We start from the raw sequence: 13,810 nt of genomic DNA on the forward strand, positions 1-13,810 counted from the left end.
GAGATAATGGACACAAAGACTTGTACAAAAATATTCATAGCTGCGCTCTTTGTGGTGGCCCAAAACTGGAAAATGAGGGGATGCCCATCAATTGGGGAATGGCTGAACAAACTGTGGTATATGTTGGTGATGGAGTACTATTGCGCTAAAAGGAATAATAAAGTGGAGAAGTTCCATGGAGACTGGAACAACCTCCAGGAAGTGATGCAGAGCGAGAGGAGCAGAACCAGGAGAACATTGTACACAGAGACAAACACACTGTGGTATCATCGAACGTAATGGACTTCTCCATTAGTGGTGGTGTAATGTCCCTGAACAACTTGCAGGGACCCAGGAGAAAAAAACACCATTCATAAGCAAAGGATAAACTATGGGAGTGGAAACACCGAGAAAAAGCAACTGCCTGAATACAAAGATTGAGGGGACATGACAGAGGATAGACTCTAAATGAACACTCTAATGCAAATACTATCAACAAAGCAATGGGTTCAAATCAAGAAAACATCTAATGCCCAGTGGACTTACGCGTCGGCTATGGGGGGTTGGGGGGGGGGAGGAAAAGAAAATGATCTATGTCTTTAACGAATAATGCTTGGAAATGACCAAATAAAATATATTTAAAAAAAAAAATAAAATAAAAAAATAAAAAAAAAAAATAAAAAAAAAAAAAAAGAAAATCAAGTTATATATGTGTACTATATAATATATAGTCCCATAATTCTATATACATGCAATAGTATATGTTTATATTATATTTATATATGCACATATAAGTGAACTTAACAATAAAACTGATATTTATATTAATAAAATTTCATAACAATCCTGTGATATTATCTCTATTTTATTGATAAAGAAATTGAATTCAGAGAGATTATTATTTTTGATAGTCTTGCATAAGTACTTGTTATAAAAGGGAATCATAGTCAGGTCACAAAATACTCTAAGACTTATGGTCCTTCCACAGTAGCATGTGACTTTAACAAAAAACAATTAAATAAAAATAGTATTACAAGCATTCCTATTTTTCCAGTTTCCTTTTTATTATAGTAAAAGTAGACAGGGAAAGTTTGGTATCTCTTCTAACACCAAATATCAGACTGTATATCTAGGCAGAGGCATGTGAAATACTTGCTTTAGAACACTGATACTTGAATACATTAAACCTTTCCCTCCAGACCATAAATCAGAGACTTGGTCTAAGGAAACCTGTTAATGTGAGAGAAAGAAGGGTTAAAAAACAAATGCTGGTGACTTCACAGAAGTATTATATCCCTAGTGAGATAAATGAGAGACTTCAGGGACCTCTTTATTTACTTCTAATCAAATCCCAGGACTTTCCAGTTCTAAGTGATAATTCTCACATCATATAAACCAGCAATTCTGGTTATATTGATGAGTGATATTTTCTCCCTTCCCTCTGGAGTGAACCCTTCCCCCAAAACAACAATCAGAAACTGAAATCTCTAGTTCAGTATTCTAAGAGAAGCTGTGTGTGTGATACATGCTCTGAATTGGACTGAGCATAAAATGGTATATGAGGGTCAGTTTGTTAGATTGTCACCATTAACCTGATTGATGTCATTTACCATCTAGAACACTGGGTAAACTGACCCAAGTTCCAAGGCTGAAGGGTGAGTAAATGGCCACCTTGATTTCCTTGCAAACCTAGACTCACAGGAATCCATGGCTTTGTGAAACTTAACCTAACCAGCCTATTTGGTCAGCAAGAGAGCTTAACATAAGGTTAACAAGTAGAGTACTTTGAGAGAAAGTATAGCTATATAGCCCCATCATCTTTCAGTAGTCTCTCATTAAGGAGAGGATCAAATTCCATTGGATGTCTAACTTATTTACTTTAGTCAACAAATGAAAATCTCAAAAAAAAATATTTCTGAAATGGGTACAGAAATCATTATTCCTGGCCATATATGAATTTGTATTAGGGCTTTAGATACAAATCTGGATATGGAGAGAGACAAGGATAAATCAGTGACCACAAGGAAAAACTGGTAGTCATATTTTTTTACAACAGTTTCCTCACTATTTCCCATATTGTTAACATTGTCTGACCAAATAGTACTCACTGGAGGAAAACCAGGTAAAGCAAATTTCAGTTGTTGGGCAGACATGTCTCATAGCCCTGTGAGGATATTAGAGACACTAGATGTTCAGACAACAAGGAAATACTAAATGATGGCCAGAGTCCTGGGTTCAGTCTCCCATTCTTTATGAACCTCTGAAAAATCCTGAAGATATCTTCTGATGTGCTACTTTTCTCCCATTCTCACAGAGTATCCCTTTCAAATGGACAAAGAAAATAATTCTGCAGTGACAAATTTCATCCTTGAAGGGTTAACAGACAGGCCAGAGCTCCAGATTCCCCTCTTACTCCTATTCTTGAGCATCTATGTTGTCACTATTATGGGGAACCTGGGCATGATCACACTGATTGGTGTCAGTTCTCACCTGCACACTCCCATGTACTACTTACTTAGCAGTTTGTCTTTCATTGATGTCTGTCATTCCACTGTAATAACCCCCAAGATGTTGGTGAATTTTGTGTCAGAGAAGAACATTATCTCCTACAACGGGTGCATGACTCAACTCTATTTCTTCCTCATTTTTGTAATTGCTGAGTGTCATATGTTGGCAGCTATGGCATATGACCGCTATGTTGCCATCTGTAGCCCCTTGCTATATAATGTCATCATGTCCCATCAGGTCTGCATTTGGTTAGTGGCTGGTGTATACATAATGGCCTTTATTGGTGCCACAGCTCACACAGGCTGCATGCTTAGAGTGTTCTTCTGTAAGGACCTTGTCAACCATTATTTCTGTGATCTCAATCCTCTTCTAGAGATCTCTTGCTCCAGCACTTATGTTAATGAAGTGCTAGTTCTTTGCTTCAGTGCATTTAATATCCTCACCCCAACTCTGACCATTCTTAGCTCTTATGTCTTCATCATTGCCAGTATCCTCCGCATCCGCTCCACTGATGGAAGGTCCAAGGCTTTCAGCACCTGCAGCTCCCACATGACAGCTGTTGGTATCTTCTTTGGCTCAGCTGCATTTATGTATCTCCAGCCCTCTTCAGTCAGCTCCATGGAACAAGCTAAAGTATCCTCTGTGTTTTACACAATCCTTGTTCCCATGTTGAACCCCCTAATCTACAGCCTGAGGAACAAGGATGTCAAAGTTGCCATGAAGAAATTCGTAGAAAGAAGATGGTTTCAGTGAAGAAAAGAAAGTCCAGGGTAATGTTTGTAGTTCGTTCTGTAAAATGTGTTCCTTTTGGAATAATGAGTTATTTTTCTCAGATTCTGAGATTCACTGACATACACTTTCCTCTCACAACCTCTTTTTCTGAAATCTCTCCATGATTCTATATCTTTTCAAATGGATTGCTCTTGGAACAGTCATAATGATCAGGTATATCAATAAAGAACATCTAAATATTGATCTTTATTTTGATGAGCCACTGCCATTTTAAGAACTTCAGAGTGGTGTAGCTGCCATGCTACCCCATCTACTCTAAAGATTTCACTTTTCTCCAGATTCTGATCTTTGTGAAACTGATATTATCATCACAAGAAACTGCTTATGTATTTTTTTAACTTAAACTCTTGCATTCTGTCTTAGAATTGACACATTTCTGTTCCACAACAGTAGGATGGTAAGGACTAGGCAACTGAGGGTAAGTGACTTGCTAGGCAATTGGGGTTAAATGATTTGCCCAGGGTCATACAGCTAGAAGTGTCTGAGGTCATATTTGAACCCAGGACTCCCAATCTTTAGGTCCAACTCTTTTTCTACTGACCACCTAGCAGAACCTGCTTTTGTACTTTTAACAGCTCTGTCTTATCTCTAGGTTTGACTGCCTTTTGTTATATAATTCAACTCAATCTTCATCTGTTTCCTTTAAGTCTGTACTTGATCTACTCAACCAACTGATTGGTTGGGATTGTGGCTTAAATCTATTCTTTCATATACTGCTAATGTGGTATTTCTTTCTCTTTGGTAAATGTCTCATGTTTTAGGATTATAAACTGCTCCAAGCTATGGATGTCTTTGTGCTGTGCAGTAAGCTGGGTAGTCATTAGTCACTTACCTGGATCACCACTAGTTTGCACTAATCTTGACAAAGCCTAAAGTTCATAAAAATCCAACATTGATCTCTTCAATTTTGTGTGCTCTAAAGCTCTGTAAGTGTGAGGAAACAAATTAATCAGACTTTGGAAGAAGAGTTATATTCCATCAAAATATAAGCTCAGCAGCAGTTAATAGTGTTATTGGAGGTAACCCATTTACTTGTGCAGATGTACGATACCTTCGTCACCTCAAAGTGTGTGAAGAAATTCTCAGTATACAATTCTCATAAACAGCACACATTACAATCATTTGAAGGAAATAGTGATGCTCAGGCTCAGGAAAAGAGACATTTAGAGACTTTATGAACTTAAAATACTGGTATTTGCAAGAAAAATTGGACCACTAAGACAATCATACAGACAGAAAGACAGTGACAAAGTGCAGAATCATAGAGAGAAGAAAGAGAAGAGATGGAGCTAATCAGAGATAGGTATAAAAAAGGATAGAGGGAAGGAGGGAGAGTCAGAGACAGAGAATTTCTGTTCTTGTCTTTGTGTCTTTTGGGTCATTATAGCATATGATACTAACGCCTGTGTTAGGGAATAATTTTAGATAAAGTTGCAATGTGAGATAAGAACAAATATCAGACAGCAGAGGTTGCAATGTGAATGTAATTAAGCATTGCTCTAAAACTGTCCATTAACCTAAGAGTATGCTTGAAAACCCACACATGATTATTCCCTTGGAATATCATGGAAGTCTTCTTTCTTCCACTATTTCCTTTGATGACTTGGTACATATGGTTTAAAAGCTCAAAGTACAAGCATAGGAGTAGCAGCTTAGAAGTAATTGATTGGCTTCACAGAAAGATAAACCCACTCCTATAATCCCTTTCGTACAATGCTCCAGTATATTCATCCTCACTAAACTCAGTGTAATAATTCACATAAACACATATCTTTAAAACACAACAGAAATAAATACTGACTTCTCTTGTTCAGCGTAAACTAGTTTTTAAAATGATGACCCATTTTTTTCTGCTTCTCAGACTATGACAGCCTCTATGACAAGGAATTAAGAAATACCATCTTGGAAAAGAAGAAATATAAGAGGAAGAAAGACAAGCTGGTACTGCTTAGCTATTAGACAAAGTTTAAGGCAGGAAAACTAGAGGTTTTTTAGTTATTCTAAAAGAGAGGCATTAAAAAATCATTGTTTATTTATGTAAGTGAATTTTGCAAGCTGAAACCCATACTAATCCAAGGAGAAAGGGATTATTTTCAAGGAATCAGGGGACTGCTACAAATTATGTATCCTATATTTGGAGCTTTGATTATCTTCAATGATGTGGTTAATGACTGCATGGAGTAGTGTTCTTCACAACTTTCTAAGCTTGTACTCTTAACATTTTTGAGCTTGCATCATCAATAACTATAATTATTTATTTAAAAATGAGATACTTATTATTATCTACTAATATAGTATCCAAGCCAACTACAAGAAAGTCAACAAGGATTTATTAAGTGCCTGTTATGAGCCAGGCACTATGCTAAGTGCTGGGAATACAAAGAAAGATTTTTTAAAAAGTTTCTGTTCTCTAGGAGCTCTCCATCTAATGGGTAAGACAACCTACAAACAACAATGTACACATAGTATATATACAAATAAACTGAAAATAATTGATAGAGAAAAGAAAAGATATTTGCATTTAAAAGAATCAGGAAAGGCTTCTTATGGAAGGTGGACTATATCATATCCTTGCAGGAAAATCGAGGAAGCCAGATGCTGGAGATAAGAAGGGAAAGACTATCATGGAGATAGTCCATGATAGTGCATAGAATTTACTGTCCTGGAGGGCAATTTGAAACTATGCCCAAAGGGCTCTAAAACTGTATACACTTTGATCCAGTGATGCCACCACTAAGATTGTCTCCCAAAGAGATTTTTTTTTACAAGGAAAATTACCAATTTGCAGAAAAAATGTTTATGGTAGCTCTTTTCATGGTAGCAAAGAATTAGAAATTGAGAGACTGAACATCAATTGGGGAATGGCTGAATGAATTGGAAGATCATTATAAAGACAGTGGATTATGGAATGGAATGGGAGAGATTTGAGGTAGGGATACCAACAGAAAGGTTATTTCAATAGCTTAGGAATGAGATAATGAAGGCCACCCCCAGAATGGTTACAGTGTCAGAAGGGAGGAGGTATATATGATAGATGTTATGAAGATGATATTGATAGGATGTGGCAAGAGATTATATATGGGGAGGTAAGTTGATAGTGAGGAACAAGTGATGACACCTACATTGTAAGCCCAGGTAACTGGGAGGATGATGGTACCCTCAAACATAATAAGAAAGTTAGGAAGAGGGGAGGACATGAGGAAAATATGATGAATTCAGTTTTGGACACATTTCATTTAAGATTAAGTCTATAGAAAATCCAGTTCAAGATGTCCAATAGAAAGTTGAAGATGTTAGAACAGTGTTATGGAGAGAGGTTAAAAGTGGATAAATATATTTGAAACTCATTGGCATAGAGACAATAACTGAGAACTGATGAGCTCACTGAATGAAATAAATCATAGAAGGAAGAAAGAGGGTCCAGAACATTATAAAACATACATAAAGCTGAAGTTTAAAAGAATGAGATAAAAATTAAATAACATTTAAATAATATTGTGTTTTCATTGATGTGCAAAACTAATTTGACTTGAAATAAAATAATATTAAAATTATATTAAATAAATTAATATTTTGATGAGAACATGATTGATTGTGTTTCATTATCTTTGGAAATGGTTAGACACTTTGTGATAAAGTGTTTAAAAAACCTGTTTCTAAATTCAATTTATTTTGATACTAGGTTTTAACTGATGCCATAGTTAAAAAACAACCTCCACCTTAAAAAGTTGTAATGTCAAATGGAAGAAATTCATCATTGGTTGCACTTGCTGAATCATAAAACTCATTTTTCAATCCCATCCACCAATTATAGAAAGGTTTGGCTGAGGTTTGGCTAGAAAATTTCTTTTTTTCCTAATGTCATTCAATTTTCTTTGAACATTAATCATTAATAAGCATTATCTTTACCATATATTTAATATGGGGTACAGGAGAGAGGTGTGTGATGGCTGTGAAGACCAATTGTAAGGAACTATCCCAAAAAACCAGCCTCCTGATGAAAATGCCAGAATCCAATGCCTGAGACAGGATTCAATCCCAGGTTTACTGACTACAAGTCCAGGATTCAACCTGCTACTATTTATTGACTCCTAAAAAGAATATATTATCAAATTATTTGGTCATTAGAAAAATACCCAACTCATGAATCTAGATCAATCAGGGAAGGAATATTTGATATGTATTTCAGTTCAGGACTTGTCATAAACTATGTTCTCAATGTAGTGTTTCTGAGCATCTGATCTGGGTATTCCAGTGTACCTGGGACATGTACTATAGAAGGTTTTTTAAAAGCAAATATGTAGTATGATTGACTTGGTTTTGTATCACAGGAAGTTAGATTGCCCATAGCTTATCTATGAAGTGAGATGGGTCATAATGAGTGGTTACAGTTGAAGGGGAAAATCTGTAGATAGAGCTGCTATGGCAGAAATCACTAATTAGTACCTATTGGGTGCATTTTATTTTACATATAATAAGTTTCCACACGTTTTCTTAAATTGTATGATCAGATTTATTTTCCTCCCTCCCTTTTCATCCTCCTCTAAGTACTGGCAGGCAATTCCTACTGGGCTATACATGTGATCATGAAAAACACATTTTCAGATTGTTCATTTTGGTAAGTGAGTAATCTTATACAGCCAGAACCCCCAAACATAAACCCAAATAGAACAAATGGAGAAGTGTTTGCTGTCATCTTCATTCTGACTCCAATAGTTCTTTCTCTGGAAGTGGATAAGCATTCTTTGTTATAAGTTACTCTGAATTGTTCTGAATCATTTTATTGCTGATTACAGGTAAGTTTATCACAATTATTCTATCCATGATATTGCAGTTTCTGTGTAGCATGTGTTCCTGTTTATGCTTATTTGCATCAGTCCATTAAGATCTTTCCAGCTCTTTCTGAAATCATTCTGTTCACTTCTTACAGCACAATAGTATTCCATCACCATCATATACCACAATTTGTTCAGTCATCTGTGGGTTTTTAAATTAATATTCAATAACTAAGTTTCATATTTTAAAAGTTTTATTAATGACAACTAGAGTAAAAGCTACCTAAATAACCCAGCCTGCTCACAAAAGAAGAGATATTGTGAGGAGTCACAGCAAACTTAAATACAATCACTTAAAAGGGAGGACACAGGAAAAGGATTCTAGGTAATACAGAAAGGAATTCTGGGTAACGTAGTTTTTAGGAGTTCAAGAATTTCCATCTGTACACATCCTCTAATTGATGGACATCCCTTTAATTTCTAATCTTGGTTACCACAAAAAGAACTCGTATAAATATTTTTATATAAACATGTCCTTTCCCACTTTAAAAATTCTTTTTGGGATACAATCTCAGAAGTGGTATTACTGGATCAAAAGGTATGTATTTTTTAAATAACCCTTTGGGCATAATTCCAAATTGCCCTCAGAATGGTTGGATCAGTTCTAACCACCAGCAATGCATGAGTGTCAGAATTTTTATTGGGTTTTATATTGATAAGCTTCTTATCTACTCCTGTGAATTGTTCCAACTCTGAAAGTTTGACCTATGTTAAGAAAATGCTCAAATATTTATCTTCTTTGGAGTAGAAGTACAATTCTATTGTATTTAAACTAAGAAGGGCAAATGTAGAAAGAAAGTTACCATATGCCCCTAATAAAGTTATACTAAAGATTTATTTAGTAAGAAACAACTGGTAAAAATATATATACATCAGTTAGAGGCTAAACAAATTGTATTATCTGAATAGAAGGGAGGGTAGATTTGCCATAATAAATGAACATGACAAGTGGGGAGAAGCACAGAAAAGTAGATGAACTGATGCAAGCTGAAATAATGAGAAACAGAAAAACAATATTCAAACTGATAATAACAAATATAAAGAATAGCAACTAAAACCATAAAGATGAAAGGCTTCATAATTATAATGATGAAGTTTAGATCTGAAGAAGAAAATTGGAAAGACACTTCCCTTCCCCCTTTGCAGTGATAGGAGACTATTAAAACACTACACATGCCATTATCTATGGTTGATTTTTTTCTTAGTAATTTTTTCTTCCTTTTTCCTATGTTTTTGTTTTTCTTTTTGTGGATGGCTTTCTGAATGTGAGGGATTTTATTATAAAAGATGGCACAAAACCAAAATATAGCAGTACAATTTTTTTAAATGCATGAGAGACTTGAACTTCTACCAAGATCTAGTTTTAATGATTCCATGTGCTACCTAGGTCAGGCTTTTGCTTCAGACCAAAAATACCTTGCAATGCAGCCAGTTACCATGAAGATTACTCCAATTAGAGTAAGATCTTAGATCTCTACCATTGTTGGCTTTAGGTAATCTGATCAGGTGGCCAATAAATAATGACAAATTGGACTCATAGTGTTGATGGTCATTGCTAATACTCCAGAAATCTTTTTTTTTTTAAACCCTTACCTTCCGTCTTGGAGTCAATACTGTGTATTGGCTCCAAGGCAGAAGAGTGGTAAGGTCTAGGCAATGGGGGTCAAGTGACTTGCCCAGGGTCACACAGCTAGGAAGTGGCTGAGGTCAGATTTGAACCTAGGACCTCCCATCTCTAGGCCTGGTTCTCAATCCACTGAGCTACCCAGGTGCCCCCCATTGCTAATCCTCCAGAAATCTTAAGGAATGAAACTCGTAGAATTTAGAGTAATATAGAAGTACAAATTTGTATCTAAGGTAATAGATTCCAGTATTCAGGCTGGAAAGATAGGATGGGTTTTCCTGGAGCACTGAAAGCCAGGAACCAGATGCAAAATAACAAACCTGGGGCTATCAATATCTTATCTAAAGGCAGAATTTAAAGGAGCATTGACACAACACTGTCTTCCCAAATCTTCAGACTTTCAGTATAGCTATGTTTATTCCTTGCTCTTACCCTTGGCTTGCACTGATGTGTCAACATGGACTTAGACTTTGTCTGTCATGAATTAGCCATACAATTAATGTTTTAAAGGTTGGCAACAGAAATGGAATGGTGAAATGAGAAAAGTTGTTTTGTTTCAAGATTACCTAAAGATGTCTGTTTGGCTAGGAGAATCATGGCACTACTAGTTTCTCTTTCCAGTTCAAATTTTACCAACTTGGTAATCTTCAGTAGGTTAAACCTTAGTAAATTTAGTAAAGTAAAACTTCAATGTATTCATCTATAGCACTATCTGTTCTTGGGTCTATCCTTCAAAAATGCATCCAGAAGTCAAATAACCCCAAGCACCCTGGGAATAGGAAAGACTGGGAAAGGAGCATGTCTTAGGATGATGTACACTTTACTCTTTACAAACATACTCTCCACACCTTTTTTTCCTCAAAGTTGTATATCTTAGTGCTTACAGCTAAGCTTTCAACAGGAACAGAAGAGCTTCCAACTACACTTAGCTGGGATATCTCTGAGGATCCTTTTAAGGACCAATTCCTTTCCCATTAAGCCTTGAAGTCACTCAACATAGTGAAACAGGTAATGTGAGAGGATAGAAAAAGCTCCTCTCCTATCTAGAGTCAGTAATCAAGTATTCTGCAGTATAGAGGCTTAAACATTCTGGATTTTAAATTGGTGGTCTTTGTTATAAATGTAAAACATAGCTTCTGTGAATGTAAGTGATTCATTAATATTCACTCAATTCAAAACTATTTTAAATGAGACTGATTTTAAGTGGATTTTCTAGTTCAAGGAAAGGAGACACTAGAGACAGTCATGATGTATAATGTACACACCTGAGTACAGTTTGCACTCAATGTATAACCTTTTTTTCCCCCTGCAATGGAGATTGTTTCCTTAGAGAGTTATATAAATAAATAGCCTAGGGTGTTTCTAACATGAACTCAAAGGAACTTTTCCAGCTATTGCCCCAATCAAGTCCCTCTAAGGATTCTAGAGAAAGTAAAACTTTTAAATTAAACACTAAGGTTTCCTTTTCCCTAGAGGTTCAAGAAAAGTTTGCCTTATGGGATTAATTTCAGTGTTGGTTTTGTAGATGAGTTATTGGTCCCTGTACACAGGGACATAAGTAAACAGACTAGAGTTTGGGAGTTTTAATGACTCTCCCTACAGTGAAATTGGTATAGAGTCTTTATATTGGAATTTTAAAAGGAAGGAAACAATTATAGAAGAAAAATCAAGAGCTCATCTAATTTAACCCCTTGAGGCTGAATTCAGCCTTATCATTTGAAATATTTCCTAGCCAAGCCATTTCACATGTGCACTATTCTGGGGTCTAAGAAGCTTTAGAGGTGTGATCAAAGTCTTTCATCATATATTTTAGACTTATTTCTACTTTGTCTTATTACCTAACTAACACACACACACACACACACACACAATGAACCCACAACCATAGGGAAGAAACTGGTATTGTCATTGATATTTACTGAAAAATAACAAAATTATAATAGAAATCACCCATTTGCACATATATGCACTCATAAAATCAATCAATGACCAAGCAATTATTAAGCATTTACTATGCTTCCGGCATTGTCATAGATACTAGAAATACATAGACAAAAATAGCTCCTTATTTCAAAAACAACTTTCTTGAGATAAAATATGTACATATTTAAGTAGGCATATGCATTTTTACATTTGGCTCAAAAATGCAGAAAAACCTCCTCATTCGGTTGGATAAACTTGGGATCCAGTGGATCAAGCTAATAAAGCGAATTTAGAAATAGGTAAAAGTAGGGAAATTTTAATTCCTAATTATTTGTTTGCCCATCTCCCTCTTACTGGAAATATTTTCTGGTTATAATATGTATATATATGAATACATATATATGCTATTCTAAGGTATTAGATATTATATATGTTATTATACAGTTATTATTATATACCTCATATCTGTAGGAATTTATCTCCAGAGTTATTATTATAGATGGCCATGACAATGCATATTAGAAAACTTTTGCTAACCATCACACACATAAATACACACACACACACACACACACACACACACACACACACATATATATATATATATATATATGCTCTCTCCTTTCACTCCTGCCCTGTGCTCAGCCCTCTGTGGCCAAGCACCCTCTCCCCTGAAAAAAATAACCAAAAAATTAGTTAGGGGTAGATCACTATAGCAGATAGATCTCTAGCACTTCTGGTTAACCTCAGGTAATGGAAACTATAAATATCAAGAATAACAGAGCCCTACTGGGTATTTTTCTAACCACCTAGATGGCACAGCATATAGAGTTTCAGGTCTGGAGTCAGAAAACTTCATCTTCCTGAGTTCAAATCTCATCTCAGACATTTACTACCTATATGACCCTGGTCAAGTCAATTAACCCTGTTTGCTTCAGTTTCCTCATTTGTCAAATGAGACTGAACTTTGGTTGTAGCTGTTTTGACATCATCTTCTAAGTTTGTGTCTTGATCTTCATTATCACCCTAGTAATTTATGATTGAGTTCTTTTTTTCTGTTTTTGTTCATTTTTCTAGTCTATTTTTTACTTTGTTGGGTTAAAATTGAGCTCTGTTTCTAGAATAGGATTATAATAAGTTTCAAGTTTTTTTTTTTTCCATTTTGCATGTTTTCAGAGCTACCTCTACAGGTTTGAAAATTTTCAATAATTCCAGGGTAGTTTGATCTGGGGAAGGATGTGGTAACTATTCCCTTGTGTCTGTCAGTGATAGTATTTCTGAGGACCCCTGCTTCCTTATGAACTAAGAGATACCACTCTTCAGGTTTCCTATTCCCATGAGGCAGCAAGAAATTTTCTTTACCTTGGAACTAGGAAATGAGTATAGGCAATGCAGTTCTAAGCATCTCTGGTTTGAGAGCTACTGAAGCTGCTGCTTTGACTGCTATTGCTACTTTCAAGGCTAGCAGCTGATGTTGCTGTCAAATAGGATCCATTTTAAGTACCCACCAAGGGCCACAGACCTCTCCATCTGACTTCCTAAATTGTCTTCTGCTGAAAAAGTGCCTCCACCCATGTTTTTGTTGGCTTTGCTCTTCTAAAATTGGATTGGGCAGGGTAGAGTCAAGATGGTGGCAGAGTAGCAGGAGAATCCTAAAGCTGCTCTGAATTTCCTTCTAAACCAGTTATTAAAAAACATTTCAAAAGAACAGATGTCAAGCCAAGACAAACAAAAGGGCTCTTCCACTGGACACATCATGAAAGATAAGCCCTGCAAGATAGAAATGACCAACAACATGCAAGACTTCCAGTACTTAGCAGGAAAATGAGTAAACAGCAACAAAAAAGCCGAACCCTAGAAAATTTCTATGGAGGAAAAGAGTAAAAAACCAGAAGTGACAAGAAAGGCTTAGAAACAAGCAAACACTGGCAAATTGTCCAAAATAATGGAAACTGTTTGCAAGCTCTTGAGGAACTCAAAAGGGAGTTCAAAAATCAAGACAGATAGAAGAAAAATAGGAAAAAGAAATGAAAGTATTGTAAAAGTGAAACAATAGCTTACAAAACAAAATTAGACAATGGAAAGAGATACAAAGAAATCAAATGAAGTAATAAGCATATTAAAAACCAGAATTGACCTGCTGGAAGAA

At 35.7% G+C, this 13,810-nt stretch overlaps 1 protein-coding gene across 1 annotated transcript; it reads left to right on the plus strand.

The window, feature by feature from the left end:
• The first annotated feature begins 2,307 nt into the window (after positions 1-2,307).
• Positions 2,308-3,240, plus strand: LOC100016349 (olfactory receptor 8G1-like). The gene has a single exon (XM_001370175.3). It carries the CDS (start codon positions 2,308-2,310, stop codon positions 3,238-3,240), a length of 933 nt encoding a protein of 310 aa, XP_001370212.3.
• Positions 3,241-13,810: the final 10,570 nt, after the last annotated feature.

This window comes from Monodelphis domestica, chromosome 4 (genome assembly GCF_027887165.1).
Source record: "Monodelphis domestica isolate mMonDom1 chromosome 4, mMonDom1.pri, whole genome shotgun sequence".
NCBI lineage: Eukaryota > Metazoa > Chordata > Mammalia > Didelphimorphia > Didelphidae > Monodelphis > Monodelphis domestica.

Excerpts from the sequence above, each read along its gene's own strand:
- LOC100016349 (XM_001370175.3), top strand. The coding sequence starts at position 2,308 with ATGGACAAAGAAAATAATTCTGCAGTGACAAATTTCATCCTTGAAGGG.